General features: G+C 58.3%; 1 protein-coding gene and 1 long non-coding RNA gene across 10 annotated transcripts in view; one reads left to right on the top strand and one right to left on the bottom strand.

The window, feature by feature from the left end:
• BAIAP2 (BAR/IMD domain containing adaptor protein 2) overlaps positions 1 to 11,565 on the bottom strand; it is a 78,060-nt gene extending 66,495 nt beyond the window's left edge. For all 9 annotated transcript variants that reach the window (XM_014789350.2, XM_087441754.1, XM_087441751.1 and 6 more), the window contains exon 1: positions 11,411 to 11,565. In XM_014789350.2, the coding sequence (XP_014644836.1) occupies positions 11,411 to 11,464 (54 nt within the window). In that variant the 5' untranslated portion in view covers positions 11,465 to 11,565. The remainder of the gene's footprint in view (positions 1 to 11,410) is intronic.
• Positions 11,566 to 11,991: 426 nt separating this feature from the next.
• On the top strand, positions 11,992 to 16,459 carry LOC147915086 (uncharacterized). Its single transcript, XR_015554788.1, has 2 exons — positions 11,992 to 12,190; positions 13,300 to 16,459. It is a non-coding gene; the product is annotated as an uncharacterized LOC147915086 (long non-coding RNA).
• The last annotated feature ends 1,025 nt before the right edge of the window (positions 16,460 to 17,484 follow it).

Here is a 17,484-nt window from a genome sequence, read left to right as displayed (position 1 = left end):
AGCCCACTCCTGCGCCCGTTCGCCGGCTCAGGAACGTGCTTACCCTCTGGTTCCTGGCGACAGCCCTTGCCAGCCCTTTCCTGGCAGGGCTGCCACAGAGAACAAGTTTCTCTGCAGACAGGGGAAGTGATGAGCCTTCGGCTTCCTCCCAGCTCCCTCACGTGTAGCCAAGGAAGGACAGCGGGGCATGTCTGCCTGCGTCCTGCGCGGACACGAGGACATGCATGCGGTGTATGCCCGCAAGGGGATGTGGGTGTGCATGCATATGCCCGCTTGGGTTTGTGCACATGTGGCCGGGCAGGCTGCATTTTCTCTCTACACACTCGACACCTGGAAGAACAAACTTAGAGGGCGAGATGACGCAGGACTCCACCTGGCCGCCGGGGGAGAGGTGGCCTTTACACCCCCATCCCCCTAAATTCTCACCCAACTGACCAGCGAGTGTCACTGCCCCACTTTACAGATGGACAAAGAGAGGCTCGGGGAGGTAAGAGCCTGCCCACTAGTTCCTAGTAGAGCCAGTCCTGGCTTCAACCACAGGCCAGCCACACAGCCGAACTGGTCCCTCTCCACACGGGCCTCAGTGCTGTCCCGATAGGCTGCCAAGGCTGCAAGACAGGACCAGGTGCCACACAGGCAACTTCACCTGCCCTGAGATCCCTCAGGAGCCACGTTACACCAATGTCAGCACAAGCCTGAGGGCTGAGGTGACACGTGCCCACTCCACGCCTCCTCCAGGAGGGCCAAAGCCCCATCTGCTTACCTAGGACACACTATCTCCAGCCTCCAAGGGCCCAGGGCCTGACTGCCCCCGACCACCAGCCCTCACGTCCCACCTCTGTCTCGACTTGGCAGGAAAAGCAGGCACGAACTTTGGGACCAACAGCTCAAGTCCACTGTGGTGCCGCTATCCAGGTACTGCCAGGGGAAAGTGGCAGCCATCCTCCAAGGGGGGGCCAGCCTGAGCAGAGGGCCCCGCTCACAGTGCAGGAGGAACAGGGGTAGGGGGTGGGGAGGAGGACTACCAGCTCGAGCCAGGAAGCCTGGCTTCTCAGGGCATAGCTGCACGACTCCTGCCTGGGAGTGGGGTGGGTGGAAGGCTCTGTCTCCCCTCTAAAAACTGAGATATCTGTCCTGAGGACTCATCCCAAAGGAATAAAACCAACTCCAGGAGTTCAGTGAGTGCTGGGAGGGCTTCCTGGAGGAGGCAGATCTTGAGCTGCATCTTGGTTAGAGCCAGAGAAGGTAAGAATGTGTTTGTACTTATTTCAAAAATGAGTAGATGCAGCGGAAGCTTGCAGGATGAAATGGCCTGTGAGGCAAGGATGGGAAAGTGAAGACCGGCAGGGAGCTGCAGGAAAGGCCCCCCCGCCCGAAGGAAAAGGGACAAACCAAGTGGTGCTCAACAGGGGCTGATTATAATTTAACAGCACCAGGCTCCCCTCCCTACACCTTCCATGAGACTCCCCCATGGGCATGAGCCCCCCACAGACCACAAGACCTTTCCTCAGGCACTCAAGGCCTCAGCGTGACAGCCTCCAGTGGGGACAAGGGCCGGGGCCACACGAGTGCATGGGAAGGCCAACCCGAGGAGGGTGCGTGAAATAGCACTTTGCAACAGGACCAAGCACTAGGCAACAGAGAGGGCTGGAGCCCCTGCTCCCAACTGAGGGGTGGGCAGGTGGGGCCACAGCCCAGCCCCTTCAGGAAGTGGAGGAGAGGCCTGGAGGGCAGCTGCAGGTGGGCCTCACACTGCACTGGGGGCTCTAGCCACCCGGCAGCCCAGCCAAGGGTGGCCCAGGGGTGTGAGAGGCCGAGAAGCTGCCCTGCACTAAGGCGATAGTTCCCAGCTTCCATCAGGTCCCCAAGAGGCCGCCAATGCTATAATAAAGTGACAGCTTGTATCTTTGGCATGGCGCCCAGAGTGACATCAGGGAGCACAGTGGTCTCCCATCAGGAGGCACCAAGGGTCAGGTACCCCTTCCCATCACCCCTGGCCAGCCCTGGGAGAGGGGACGGCCTGAGCCACAGGCTGAGCGACATCAGGACAAAAAACAAAATTCTGGCCAACTCTCCCAGTCCTGACTTTGAGGGCCAGGCCTTTCTGTGCTCCCTGCAGGGGACGGGCACAAACTCACACACAGATAAGGAAGGAGCAGCCTGAGTTCTCAGGATCCCCCTAGTCCCCCATCCCCTTTGAGGGGTCACAGACTATAACGGATTCCTTGGGTCTTGGACACCCACACCCCCACTCCCAGTTTTCTCTCGGGGCCTGCAACCCTCAGGCGCCCCAAGCCTGACCCCTCCTGAACGAGGTCCCCGGGGAAGGGAAGCCCCAAATAGGCTCATGCTGGGGGATCAGGGCCGGTGAACGCTGGGCCGGGTCTGTCCCACTGCAAGAGCCACCCCTCACAGGAACCAGATAAACCCCATCAGACCAGGAACCTCACGCAGCAGGGTCCAAACACAGGCCCAACCAGCCTGGCCACTTCCTTTCTGGCCGAGAGGCACGTCCTGTCCATCCAGACTACAGAGGGCACAGCCCCGGGAGGCATCGCGGACTCCTTCCAATGTCCAGGCCGGGCCACACTTGCCTGGACCACTCAGCCCTGCAGGGGCGTCTGGCCTGTACCAGGGGAGCGCGGGGCGGGGGGGGGGGGGGGGGGGCGTGTAGCACCAGGCTGGAGCCCACACTCCCACCGACTGCCTTCCTGACAAAATCACCGTGTGTCTCTGTGGAAATCTTCACGTTGTCATAAACTGAGGATTGCCATTTGATTGAGGTCACAGAAAAACCCATCGCAGGCCTGAAATATCCCATGGGCCTGGAAACAGACCGCTGCGATTCAGACAGAGAACACCCAGGACGACCCCCACACACATTCTGTACTAGCCCACTGCACCTTGGAGCGGGGGCCCAACTGCTCACTGGTGTTAGGGGCTGAATTCATCCCCTAAAAATTCATGTGTTAAGGTCTGACCTCTGAACTTCTGAAGGTTTGGAGAGGGGGTCTTTACAGACGTGCTAAAGTTAAAATGAGGTCCTAGGGGTGGGCCCTGATCCAGTCTGACTGGTGTCCTTCAAGACGACGATGAGACTAGAACACAGACACACACAGAGGGACGACCATGTGAGGACACAGGGAGGTGATGGCCATCTGCAAGCCATGGAGAGAGGCCTCAGAAGAAACCAACTCTGCCCACACCTTGATCTGGGACTTCCGGCCTCGACTGTGAGAAATAAGTGTCTGTTGTTCAAGCCACCCAGGCTGTGGTGCTTTGCTACCGAAGCCCGAGCTGATTAATTCCCGCCTGCAACGTGGAGGTCCAATGATCATTTCTCTTACCATCAGTGCCAACACAACCAAGTCTCGTACTGCTTGACCGCCGGTTAGAACATTCCAAGGCCAGTGACCTGTCCTTGTCTCCGTGAAGGCTGTGACCTGAGTTTCACAGGGCTGGGCTCCCCCGCTGGAAGAGAAACTACTGAGGAGCAAGCAGGGACACATCCTTGGAATGTTCTGCAACTAGCCCTCTTCCCACCGCCCTCATGTCAGGTAGGACATGCTGACAGGAACACAGGCTGCTCGGCACCCAGAAATCAGAAGGCAAAACAGAGGCCTGGGCCTCTCGCTTTCTGCCACTGCCCTCCTCCGCCCCGAAGAACTTCCTGTTCTAAGGCTAATAATCACAGCCACCACTTACCCAACACTTTCTATGTGCCAGGAAGTATTCTCTCATCCCACTTAATCATTAATGAGAAAGCGGTGGCACAGAAACCAAAAAACTTGCCCGAAGCCCGTGGGATTCCTGAAAAGAGAGACAGAACAGCGGTTTGGAAGCCCCTGGTTCCCACCCTGGCTCAGCCAGGCACCAGTGGATAGGGCATGCTGCTTCACATCACCGCGGCTCCCTTGCCAGCTGAGACACCCATGGGCCCCCTCGTGGAGCAGGTTTAGGGATAAACAAGGTCAGGCACACACAACTCTCAGCACAGTGCCCAGCCCGGACAGCCACCAAAGGTTATTCACGATTATTCACAACTACCAGCAGACTGCAAGGCCTAGGCAAGGACGTTCTGCCTCCCTGACAGGGAGCCTGAGTGAGAAAGACTGTGAGACCATCCAGGCCCAGGCACTGACTTCACAGCCCCCTCCCCAGGCTGGGCCTCGGCAAGAAGCCTGAAATCAGGACTGCTGAGAGGTGTGTCCAGACCACCCCCCAGCCTGCCGCTAGCAAGGCCCTGAATTCCCCAGGGCAGGGCAGGCCACGGCCTGAGCTCTATCGGTCCCTGGACTGCAAAGGGCTTGCCTTCCACGGGAAGGGGCAAGAGGAAATAAATGGAGGTATGGACCACAAGCCTCTCCTGCCAGAGTGTCGTCCAGGGCAGAGGAAGTTCAAGTGGCCCCACAGTGGGCTCAGAGGAGCAACAGGTGTGGAGGGACCCAGGTCCACTTTACATCGGGTAGCAGCACTTCTGCCTCCACCACACCGCCTTCGTTTAGAAGCTCAGCTAGAAACAGCAAGGCCCCCCCCGCCTTAGCAGGTCAGCTCCAACCACACATGGCTCTGGGCGATGCAAACACCCTGCTGGACAGAAGTCTAGCTCTGGGAGTGGGGACACAACCTCTCCCCCTGCCACCATCCCCACCCCCATTCCAATGTCAAGATGTCGATTTCTTCCACAGCACAGAGACCTATGAAATCCCAGTGCATTGCACCATCTCTGAGTCTTGAGACCGCTGTCGCCGGCAGCAGCCGTTACGTGTGTCATCACCCAGCACAGGCCCACCTGGTAACTGTCCCTGGCATGGCTGGGCAGAGGCAAGCCTGGACATTACATCCACAAACCTCTTAGCAACTAAGAAGGAACAGGGGTCCTGGCCATTGTCGGAAAACCTTCTTTGCTCAAGAAACAAGAAAATGCCAGCAACAAAAACAGAACAAGAGCCCGGAGCCTTGGAAGAAAATCTCAGAGTCGTGCTCAGGAACGCCCATCATCAGCCCTGACCCCAACAACCAGGAGCTGAAGCGAAGCTCAGAGAAGCCAGACTCTGAATGCAAAACAGTTTTAGGAAAACTCTACCGATTTATTTCCCATATATCTGATGTGTAATTTTTAAAAAATCTGTCCAAATAATTCTGAAACAACTGCTCCAGTAGTAAAAAATAAAAATCCCATACAAGAAAGCACTCTGTTCTGATCAGCAGCCTTGTTTTTTCCTACTGGTCCGTGACACCCCCACTCACAGTTCAGGGTGCGAGGGGTCCCACGGCACACGTTCAGACATCTGCATGCTGCCTCCTGAGGGCGTGTGCTAGGGCCCTCAGGATGCTCGTCTCACAACAACGTCAGGACTGCTGCCCCCGACAGGCACTGGAGCCAGAAGTGGAGCCTGCAGGGAGCCGGGACCATCCTAGCCGTCAGTGCACGCCGCAGAAGGAGCAATACTACGCACGGCCACAGCCAGGGCGGGAAAAGGCCAGGTGAGATTCCTCCGACCTCGAGCAGGAGCCTGAGGATCAGACAGGTTTTCCGGGGCAGAGGGAGGCTCCCACAGTGCAAGTCAGGAGAAGGAGCTCACTCGAGGCCCCAACTGCTCCTTAGCAGGCGGAGCAGAGTCCTGCCAATAACACAGGTACAGATCCCCACTTGCCCCCAGGGTTCCCAAGGTCACCTCCTGGAGACAGGACTCACGCTCGCATCAGGCCCCACCTTCCCACCCCAGCCACTCTCTTCACAGGCCTGACTGTCCCCTTGAGCCTTCTGGTCCCCCCCGGTGGGGACCAACACCAAGGCCCCAAAGACACAGCAGGACCAACCGCTTCCTGGCTAACACTTTGGCCTGCCTGCCAGCCCTGAGAAATAGGGACTCCATCTGCCTAGGGACACAATCCTGCCACCATCTCCAGAACCCACGGGGGTGGCTGCTCTTGGGACAAACAGCTAAAAAGGGAAGACCCCAGCAGAGGTGGTGATGGCGATGCAAATGCAGGCATGCCAGAACCCAGAAACAGGGCTTACTCATTCTCAAACACTGACGCTCACAGGCCCGCAGTGGTTCTAGGCTGTGGGAAGCCCTCACAGTCAGGCAGCCACACGGGTCCTGAGTTACCACACCTGGGTCCCAGGGGAAGGCCGGGTTCACGCGGGAGCACGTCACGTGGGGACAGAAAGATTTTCTCCACTACGAGAAGCCTGGACGCCAACCTCCTTCCAAGCCCGCTGGCTGGCGCCAGTGGCTGCCCGGTACAGGACACCGGCGCACTTCCTCAGCCTGCCCTGCCCCTCTGGCTGAGGGCCCCTTGAGACACCCCACAGCTGTGCAGCACAATCAGGGCCAGGAACGAATCAGAACTGGGGGGCAGGAGGACACTGGAAGAAGGTGACAGCTCAGCCCACTCTGCTCTATAATTACCACAGCCGTAGGCAGGAGAGGGTAGCACAGCACTTCGAGAGGGAGGCCCCAAGTGCAGTGTGTCCCAGAGGCACAGGTCTGCACCTCCCCATCCTGAGGCCTGGGCAGGTTAGCCAGGAAGGCAACGCTAGGTGGGCCCTGGCTTGGTGCACCCAGGGGCCAAGGCAAAAGGACAGAAACCAGCCTGGCCAGCAACCCATGGCACCCCCACACCAGACTGACTGCTCAGGTGTGCCCACTCGATGGTGACAGCACAGGCTGTGCAGAGCAGCTACACGAGGCTGGGCGGGGATAGGTGGCAAGGCCAGCTCTGCCTGCAACCCACCTGATCCTGCAGTGACACTGTGGGGCTCCCTTGAGGAGGACCCAGATCAGAAAACCGGGGGAGTGCCAGCTGGGCCCTGGGCTTCTTGTGACCTCCCGTGCTTCAGAAGAGAGGATGGGGCCCTCCCATTCAGCAGCCAGTCCTCCCCTGAAAGGCTGCCCATCCTGGGCAGCCCAGCCACTACTGCCCGTGCCCAGGGGACCAGGCTGGCCCTCAGGAAACTTTGTCTAAAACTAGGCATCAACAAGAAAACAGCTCTGGAAGCACCTCCCCAAGAGGCCTCTCCCGCACTGACTGTGCCCCACGAACCCCAGAACAGCACTGGCTGTCATTCTGATCTGGAGCCTCAATTGCACACAGGTCAGTCCCACGAGTCAAGCCAACCTCCCCAACAAAGGATACATGCTTGACACAAGACCCATCAGGACAGCAGTGCAGGTAAGATGCTCCCTACCCAGCTCAGAACTCTGCAGAACCACCACACCCTGGGCCAAAGTGCCCCCTAACCTTCCCCGTTACGTTTATCAGCAAACACTGGTGTGTAACACCACGTGAGCCAACAGCAAGAGTCCTGTGCCAAGGTCGACGACCTGTGGGACGTGACCTAGGGACAAGGAGCTGCTGAAGTCAGTCAGCTCAGAGATCATCACAACAGAGAAACCGCCCTTTGCTGCCCGGACCACTCCAGAGAGGGCACAGGGAAGACACTCCTGCTAAGACGCTGGTGGTGGACAGGGGCAGGTGCCACGCAGCATGCTCAGGAAAGGGAGGCAGAGTTCGGTGGGTGACAGCAGGCACCCCCATCTGACTGGAAGACGCTACCCCAATGGGGCGCCACTGAAAGTACCTCTAAAGCAAAGTAAACAGCACAAGTGCGCACACACAAGCATTCAGGTTTACGCTCACACACACTTGTGTTCATGTGCACACGCACAAGCATACATTCACATGCACAGGCTCACATGTTCATACACACATGCACGTGTGCACACACATGCACAATGCTCACATGCACACCTTTCCGTACACACAAGCACACACGTGCACACACAGAGCTGAGCGTGTGCTGTAACTCCTCACCTCCTCAGCAGACCAGGCACTGGCTCTGCTCCTCCTAGCAGACGGTTTTGTTGCCAAGGAAGTGCTATCAGAGAGTCCACTTCACCATCTCCAACCGGGAGCCCGCTGAGTTCTGTCTACTACAGATGCCAGGCTTCTGCCGGCTGCCAACAGTTTGGTGCGACTGTCCAGCGATGGGTGGAGGTGAAAGGGGTCTGAGGTCAGCAGCATAGGGCTTGGAGGCGCCATGCTTCCCACTGCTCCCCCAAACACCCACTTGAAGGAGTGAGTGGGACATGGCAGAGGGCAGCGGGCCAGGCCTGGGTAGCCAGGCCTTAATTAGGAAAGCCAGCAGTGGGCCCTCACCTGCCCCGGGGGACCCCTCCCACCAGCATCTGACACCCACCATCTTGCACAAGCCCTCGCCAATGGCACCAGACGTGGCAAACCCGACTAACTCCCAGCTGCAGGAACCTGCCAGCAACAATGCCTATGCAGGGTGGCTGCAGCATGGCTAGGCCAGCTTCACCACAAAAACTGCAGGGTGAGGACCACCAGACAGCCTCTAGTGACCAGCCAGGCTGTGCTGCCCAAGGCCAGAGAGTTACAACACCATGAACAGCCACATCCGAGGCTTTCCTAGGGACTTCCTCCTCCTCAGGCTGTTTCCCACCTTCCTGCACCCTCAGGACAGGCAACGCTACTATTTCCAAAAAAGCTGCTGGGGCCGCCACCCTCAAGGATCATCAGGTTGCTGGGAGCCAGAGCTTCTCTTGGGATATAAAGACCGTGAGAAAAACACCAACTTGACTGTCACTTCCCAGAACCACGGGGAGCTGAGGTCAGTTGCTAAAGAAGCCTCTCTCCAGCATGGGGGACGCTCAGCAGTCTCTCCCGTGACCGCTGTGGTTTGGGCTTAATCCTGGGCCGCAGACACCTACCCCCTGCACTCTGTCCCTTGCCCTGGGGCAATTACCCAGAGTGCCAGGTCCTGGGCTCCAGGCTCTGCTGCACGCACCCCCATCTCGTGAAGGGCCCAGTCCAGTGCTGGCCTTCAAGAAACCCCCAGAGGCCTTCAATGCCCCACTCTCTGCCTAGGGGCAAAGAGAGAGTTCTCAACAGACAGCGGGAAGCGATTCTACTCCTCATCCCTTCATCTTACAAGAACCTCCCCGAGGACATGGCTCCTACAGGAACCAGGCCACGAGGAAAGAAGCGAAAGTCTGTGTTACAGATTCTTCCAGAGAGAAAATCAAAACTGTATATTTTATTTTCATACTTTTAATCGGCAAGGCCAAGGATGAGCGTCCCTACCGTCCTTTCTTTGCCAAGCAAACACCACTGAGAACCACAGCTGAGGCGACACCGGGGCCAAAGCAAACAGCTGAGCTGCAGCGCAGGGTGACACCAAGCAGGGCCACATCCCAGCCACTCTTCTGCAAGTTGTCCCCCCCCACCACAGGCACAGAGGCAGTGCCAACCCTGGACAGGATGGAGGACCAGCCGGATCGGCCTGGGTGTGCACACGGGTGACTCTGACTGTGTCCTGACTGTGCCTTGATGTGGGCTGGTTTCTGCCTGGCCAGCGTGCCAAAGCTGCCCAATCTGTACTGGCTCTGCCGGGGAACTCAGGCTCCCCAGGGACCAGACAAAAAGGTAACCACGCCAGCACTTGAAGACTCGGCAGTCGGTCCGCAGAGCTGCAGGAAAAGCACCACCTACAAACCAACCTGCCACCGTGCAGTGCAGGCCTGCCATGAGGCCAAGAGCCTGTGCAGGGGGCACAGCCCCGAGACACCAAAGCCTGACATGTCAGCCCCACAGTCCTAGGTCTCACTGCCACACCTTCCCATAAGAGCTCATTAATCAAGTGACCCTCGGAACACAGACGACCTGCCTGATGAATGTGTGCCCCAAACCTTCCAGGCTGCTTCCAGATGGGCTAAAAGTCCCCAAACACTCAGATCCTAATAGTTTCCTGCCGCTATCCTACCGACAGATTTCACTTCAGACCTCTAGACAAACAGCAGCCCCATCTAGAAGCCGCTGAGCGGGAACCGCACACCTGACCATCCAGGTTATAAGACTTTTACTAAGGAGAACCGCGGGACTCCCCAGAGCAAAGCCACGCCACGTATCCCTCACAATTCTCATCATGGAAGTTCCTGTTTAATGGTTTTAGGCAGAAGCAGGAAAAATATAAAAAAAATATTCTGATGGGCAGTTCTCTTCCACCCCCTGCAATAATGAGCAAATCTAACAGAACTCATGACTAACAATTTAATAAACCTCCCTCCTCTCACAGCATTTGCAGAGCAACACGACTACAAACGTATGCCACAGATTCCATGTGATACCAAACAAGAAAACCCCTAAAGGCTGTTCCTTTTAGCGCTGATTCCTCTTCAGTCTCCGACTGCTGTTTACTGGCAGCTCTAACGTGGCTTCAGAACTGACTTAGTCAATCTGGACCCGGCTTCGGGATTCTTCCAGATGACCTCGCTGCAACTCTAAAACCTTTATTAAAGCTGTATTAGAGTACACTCTGCCTCCTGACTCCAGCTGAAAGCAAAGGGGGCCACCCCAGAAGCCTCCCCCTGGTTTTTCAGAGCTGGAGCCAGCTAAGAGGGTTTCACAGGCCACTAAGAAGGCACAGCCATAGTTGTTTAATACAATCAGAAACTGTTGCTCTGCCAGTGCCTGGCAATCCCATTTAGCGACCATGAACCAGCAGCCGTCATGTAAACACCAACTACCCAAATCTCCCAGCCTACTTAACCTTCAGACACAGTTTCAAAATAAAGCACAGCTTTGTAAGAGACCTGCCGTGGACTGCCCAGGGCACGAATCTCCCTCGTGAGAAAATGCCGCCTGGAACCACAGCGGGCCTTGAGCCACGGGGAGCCTGGCTCTGTTTTGTTGGCGGTGGGGGGTTTAAACTGAAAAAATGGATGCTGAAGAAACAGAAACCCAAGAGCCCGTTAACGTGCATATAACGAGCAAAAATGACCAACGAGGGGGCTGCGGTGGGGGCTTCCCCGGGGCCCGCGGTCCTCGGATGTGACACTGGCATTCCACAGAGAACGATACGAATCCGACTCTCAACACACATCAGAAGCAAAGGCAGGCGCGCCAGCCGCCTACACGATTAGTCTTCTCCCTCCGCGGTTACATAAGACGACGGATTATCTGGCCACCCATCCAACCTGCCCGTGCGCGACCTCCCCACTAGACCACGTCCACTAATGCCGGCGAAGGAGTTGTGAAAGGCACGCCTGTTGAGAAAAAAGTGCCCAAGGCTTGCATAACAGCGGTTAAAGGGGCCACCACAGGGCCACCACGCCGACCGGAGCGCAGGGCGACGGGCAGCGGCGGCCTCGGACCCCGGCAGCCCCCGGACGCCGCAGCCTCGCGCCGCCCCGGCGCTCCCCTGCTCCACTCGAGTCCCAGGACTCCGGAGAGGGGCGCGGAGGGGAGCGCCGGGGCGGCGCGGGGCTGTCGGGGCGGGGTTACCCGCGCCCACCGGTGACCGGCCGCGTCGAGAAGACCCCCGAGGGCCCCGGGGCCGCCGCGGTCGGGCCCGAGCGCGCGGCGGCGGGGAGCTCACCTTGTAGACATTTTCTGTGAGCCGGTGCATTTCCTCCGAGCGCGACAGCGACATGGTGCTGGTCCGGCGGCACCACGGACCAGAGCGGGGGCGCGGGCAGCGGGGGCGCGCGCGACGGCGGCGGAGACACCCGCAAGCAAACGAAGCAGCACGCGAACCCCAACCAAAACCGCGGAGGGCGGCCGGCCGCTGCATTTATAGCCGCTCAGGCCCCGCCCCACAAGCCACGCCCCCCGCTCGCCCTCCCCCGCCGCGTCCGGATCACCGCCCCCGTCCGCCCGCCCCCGACCAGCGCGGCGCTGCTACGCAACCGGCAGGCCCCGCCCCCGCGCCGCCCTTCCCATTGGCGGGTTCAGGAGATGGGGAAGAGGGCGGGGACAGGGAGCGGGACCTGTGGGCCAGCACCCGGGCAGCGATTGGCCGGCGGCGCTGTCGATCGCAGGGGAGGAGGCGGTGGCGCAGCGCGGGCTTGGGCCCTGGGAACAGCCTTGGGGGCCCCGGCGACAGCCGGGTTGGGGGCGGGGAGGCGGGGGCGGGCGGGGCGGGGAGAAGGGAGCAGAAGGTAGGGGGAGGGGGCGCGGCCGAGTCGCGTGCGGGCGGTGCTTCGCAAGCGGCGAGTCGGGGCGGCCGGGCCCTGGGTGCCGCTCCCCCGAAGAAGCCGGGGTCACAGCCTCGCGCGGGGCAGTGGGCTGGTCCCTGGGCGCCGGCTGCGCGAGCCTGGTGAAGGATGGGAGAGGCTGGCGCGCTCCCCAGGTCTGCCCGGAGCCGGCACCTTCGGAGGTAAGTCCGAGAGGTGGGCGGCGATTCCCCGGCCTGCCCTTCTGGCGAGAGAGGAGGGTGGGCGGGAGGGCCCCGGGCGAGGGGGACCCCAGAGAGTGATGGAGGGGGGAGGACCTGGAGGAAGGACCCTGGGGAGGGGTGGACCCTTGGGGGGAGGAAATGGGGCTAGGATTCTGGAGAGGGGAGGACTCTGGGAGGAGGAGGGTCCGGAAGAGAACTCTAGTGGGGGAGGGAGGATTTGGGGGGAGGATTCTGGAGAGGGGCGGATGGCGGGTGGGGAGAGGATCTTGTGGGGAGGAGTGAGCGGGGACCCTCCAGGAAGGAGAGGACCTCGTGGTGCTGGAAGATCCTCGTGGGGGGGGGAAGAGTTTCCTTGGGGAGGTAGGACCCTGGGGGAGGGGAGGGATGGGAGGACCCTGTGGGGTGGGAAAAGCTGGGGAGGGGAACCTTGTAGATGGCATCAAGAGGCGCTTCTTGGGAGGTTCTGCCGAGGAAGCTGACCAGGCTGGCACACAGGGTTCCCAGTGCAATTCCCTTGGAGAAATATTTACATAAATTAGACTAATATAGAGCAGTTTTTTGTTTTACATTGTGAAACACCAGATCTGAGTGTTTCCCTTGAATTACACTGACACTTTGCATTAGCATCCCATCAGTGGACAGTCGCTCATTTATCCCTTCAAGTGCAGGCGCCCAGGGAGACACAGACCCACAGACGCTGATGGACCCCCGGCCGAAAGCAAGGAAATAAGACAGGTGCCCAGGTTGCAGTCTGTGACCCAAGTGGGCCTGGTTGTGCTTCATGTGGATGCGAAGGAAAGGAAAGCGATATTCAGGAAGCCTTTGCTTCCCCTCCTAACCTGGAGCCTTCCTCCACAGACAGATCTTTTTTGGTTTAATTTCGTTCTGGCTGCCATCCCTGGCTTCCTCCTTTTTTTTTTGTTGCTTGCAATGTTTTAAGGTAGATCCCTGTGTACGTAGTTTCTGGGATTCTTCTGGTTGCAAGGGACAGAAAGGTGGCTCAAACGGGCTCTAACAACAAGGGCATTTATTGGCTCACATAACTGAATTCAGGACTGGCTTCCTCCACATCTTTCCCTTTCCCCCAGCTGGTGACGTCCATTGACCTGAACGGGATCACAGGCTGCCTTGGAGCTGGATGATGGAGAGGAAGAGCCGCTGCTCACCCAAAGGGAGTTGGAGTGGCCAGGATCAGAAGAAGGAGAGCTGAAGGCTGGCAGGCACAGATGGGTTTCATCACTCTAGGAAGGGCATCAGCCTGGGGAGAGTTCTTCTGGGCCATCGGCTCCCATCAGCCATGAAACAGTAGAGGGAGAAGAGGGGCCTCTCCAGAGAAGTGTCCATGGTCCTGAGCCTCACTCCACCCTCTAGAAAGTCCTGCTTGTGACCACCCTCCTGCTGCCCAGTGGAATGCTCACATTTGGTAGTGGCTGAAATAGGGAACCCACTCAAGCTGGCCTCCCTTACAGGTGGGCTAATAGCTCAGCAGCATTGTCCCGGGCCTGCTCTTTCCACCTGGCAGCTGGGCAGGTGGTGAACAGCTGGGAGGGAAGTCATCAGTCAGAAAAACATGCACAGAACACTTGCTGCAAGTGAAAATGAAGGAGCATCATGCCCCGAAGCACTGAGAAAATGCACTGGGGCTGGCGGTAGGCAAGGAGTGGGATGTGGGTGAGGTAGTCGTACCTAGGCATGAAGAACTGAGACAAGAAAGCTCAGCTTCCCTGAGTCACTAGCCTCTTGAGAGAGCTCCAGCCCGGGCGTGCCCACCCCTTCAGCCACAAGGAGGAGGTCTGAGCCCCAGGCCAGGAGACCACCAGTGTTCTCTGAGGCCTTTCTTACTTACATGTAAGCCCCTTCAAATGGCAGCAGTGTCTGGGGTGGCCATGAGTACCAGGGGTAGGGATCTAGGGCCTAAGCAGTGGACAGGGCCGGCAGTGGGCCCAGCATTGAGAAGTCAGCCCAGCGCCAGCTCCAGGAGGCAGGAGGGTGTGCTTGTCCTGGCACCTTTTTATCTTGGAGGCGTTCAGAGCCCTTGAGAAATCCCATCTTGTTTTTTCTGCTCTCAACTCAGAGTGTCTCGGGAGGTTGTGGGCTCCAGCGACTTGCCTGAAGGTTGGCATTCAGTGCAGCTAGGAAATCGTTGCCTAGACTTGGGGTCTGGCCCACCCCCTCCAAGACCAGCAAGAGGAGGCCATTGTCACGATGGAGAAGCTTTGCTCTTCCCTCTTCCTCCGCAAAGGACAAGCAGGAAGGCCAGCACCAGCCGAGACGGGCAGCCACCAGCACCCCCAGCCAACTGTCTGTGCCCCAGACCAGGGTGTTCTTCCTGCGCTTGGGGCGGGTGGGGAGCAGGTTTCTGTAACCGAGCAGCTCCTGGGTTACTGAGGAGGCGGCTCTCCCTGCCACTTCTGATTGCCCCTCCCCTCAAGGTCCCTGCAACCAGGGAGCCATGTAGCCATGGCAATCTTCAGCACCCCTGCTGGCAACCAGAGGGTCCCCTGCAACAGGCCCTTGCACATGCAGGGTGCTAAGCCTGGGTCGGAGGCAACAATCTGACCACACTGAGCTGTGACACTGACCCCGGGCTAGCTGAGCCCGGCTCGGGGCCGCCCGGGAGAAAAGGACTGGGAGCAGCAAGAATGAAAGTACACTTCTTCATCAGCTTATTTTTAGTCACGTTATGTAAGTGGCTTCATCTTAACGTCATGTGGGGGGGGGGTCTCAGATTTAATTACAGGATGACAGCCTTTGCTTTTCAAGCAAGCTGTTCTCCTGGCAAGGCAGGCACAAGGATTTGTGAATTTTTGCTAAACAGAAGGAGCCCTTTCTGAGGTGACTGCCCAGCAAAACTTTGAAGGGTTTTCACTTCCATCTCTCTCTCTGACCAGCCTAACCTGGTTTCGGGGGAGCTTGGCCTAAGGGAGTGGCGATTTGTCTCAGATCACAGGGAAATTTCGGCCTGTCAAGGGAGCTGTCTCCCTCCCCTCCCCTCGCCTCTTGGCAGCCTCCCTGTCTCTCCCAGGGGAGGGTCCACCCAATCAGAACTCCTCTTCCTTTTCTCCTTCCTGGATTAAAGCACTCGTAAATCTGTAACCAGAAAGTTCCAGAGCAGGAGAGATGGGAGGCGCATCCGGAGCCGGCCTCATTCTCCGCACTCTCCCGGCCTTTGCTGCTTCCGCCCTCCACGCTGGGAGCTCTGGGCCACTGGCCTGGGCCGGGGTCACGGGGCAGAAGTGTCCAAATTGTGTCTATAGTGCTGTTTCCTGGTTCCTGGCCAGGCCCACATTCTTCATGACCGTCAGCATCATCAGGAAGAAGGTGCAGAGGCTGCCGGGCCCCGGGAGTCTTGCCTCCCGCCAGCAGGAGGGCCACCTCAGCGGCCTCAGCACTTCAGCTTGTCCAGTGTAAAGGGCAGAGCTGTGTTTCCTGCCTCGGAGTGAGGCCTGAGTGTGCGTGGAGGGAGTGGTGGAGGAGCCAGCACTCAGACACCAGCAGCAGCCGCCGTGGGGCCTGGGCAGGTTTCACGGCCTCCCGAGCCCTGCCTGTAAGTGGAGGTGGGCATGGTGCCTGCCGCAGAGCATCGGCAGGAGGAGTCAGGCGTAAGCAGGGCAGGCCAAGCTCCAAGAACCGTGCCTGGCATGTGGTGGGCCCTCAATATGTTTAAGGTCATTGTCATTAGTGACCAGATGGGACATTTCTAGGACACACTCAAATGGTGCGTAGAAAGGCACGTGAGATGCTGCCCTTTAAAAAGTGGAGTGCCTTGAGAAGATTCCACAGCCCTTCAGTGTGGGCTGTGCATGGTGACTTCCTTCCAGAGAGCACAAGATGGAAGGGGAGAAAGAGTGACTTTACCTGGGAGACACTGGCAAGCACACCTCAACCAGGTGAGCCGGTCACATCAACAGTGTGAGTCACAGTGATCATACGTGGCCTTGATGTGACGGGAAGGACACTTCACCTCTGTGCTCTTCCTCCCCCAAACCCACAAGCCCAGTCTAATCATAAGAGAAACATCAGACAAATCCCAGCAGAGGGACAGTCTACAAAGTCCCGGATGAGCACTCTGCAAAGCTGTCGCGGTCATCCGGGACCACAAAAGTCTGAGAGACCGTCACAGCCCAGAGGAGCCTGAGGAGACAGGACAACTAAACGTCAGGTGGGATCCAGGATGGGATCTGGGAACAGAAGGACTTTAGGCAAAAACTGAGGAAAATGAATAAAGTATAGATTTTAGTTAATGTATTAATATTGGTTCGTTAATTGTAACAAATGCACCACACTAATGTAAGATGTTAACAACAGGGGAAAGTGGGTGTGGGGTATCTTTGCAATAATTATGTAAACCTAAAACTGTCCTAAAATTAGAAGTTTATTAAAAGCGGGGCACTAGCGAGCTTGGCACAAGCCTCTGGGCAGCCTGCAGTTCTGAGGAGAGTGCCTGCGCCTCACCCCAGAACTTGGTCCCTGTGGGGTCAGTGGGTGGAGCAGTTGCCCTGTCCCCACAAAGGGCACCCTGGGCCAGCTCTGCCGACGCTGCAGCGTGGCTTCCGTGCAGGAGGCTGGCGTGTGGGGCCCCCAGTCTGCAGCTGCAGCCACACTGCCCACGACGGAGCCCAGAGCCCAAAGCCGAAGGAGCCCAGGCTGTGAGGGCCATGGGCCCGGCAGATGCCCTGCTCTCCTGTCACCCGACATGTGGCCTCTCATCCTCCCTTCTCCCCAGACTTACTTAGATTTGCCCTTTCCCCCCAAACTGGCTCACCCTTGACCTGAGCACCGTTCAAAGGCTGCCTTCTCTATAACCAAAATGTTGGCCACAGTCAGGACAGATTCCACTCTGTGCCTGCAGGGATCTGTGACGCTATCTTCTCAGTCCTCGGAGGGAGCGCATGGAGCCTGCCTGTGAGGCAGGTCTGAGCCCCACCTGCCCGGGAAGAAGGGCTTCTATCTGGAGGGGCTCTCTGAGGCTGTCTCCCACAGAGGCAGATAGGGGAGTACGGGCGTGGCCTCCCATGGACCCTTCCTGGCCGTTTGTTACTGTGGTCTAGCTTCAACTATATCTGCAAGGCAGCCTAGAAAGTTCCCCACTTGCTCGGGGCCAGGCTGGGCGGGGCCCAATGGGGCTTCCTCGGAGGGTGGAGGGCATGAGAGGTGCAGGCCCAGGCTGGGCGGGGAGAGGTTCCCCTGCAACCGGCCCCCTTACATAATACCGGCATCGGCGTGACTCCAGGCGCCCGTGGGAGGCAGCGTGGGGATGAGCACAGGGGCGA

The sequence above is a fragment of the Ceratotherium simum genome, chromosome 16, assembly GCF_057802395.1.
Source record: "Ceratotherium simum simum isolate JZ-2026a chromosome 16, ASM5780239v1, whole genome shotgun sequence".
Taxonomy (NCBI): Eukaryota; Metazoa; Chordata; class Mammalia; order Perissodactyla; family Rhinocerotidae; genus Ceratotherium; species Ceratotherium simum.
This window is presented reverse-complemented; position numbering and strand designations above follow the sequence as displayed.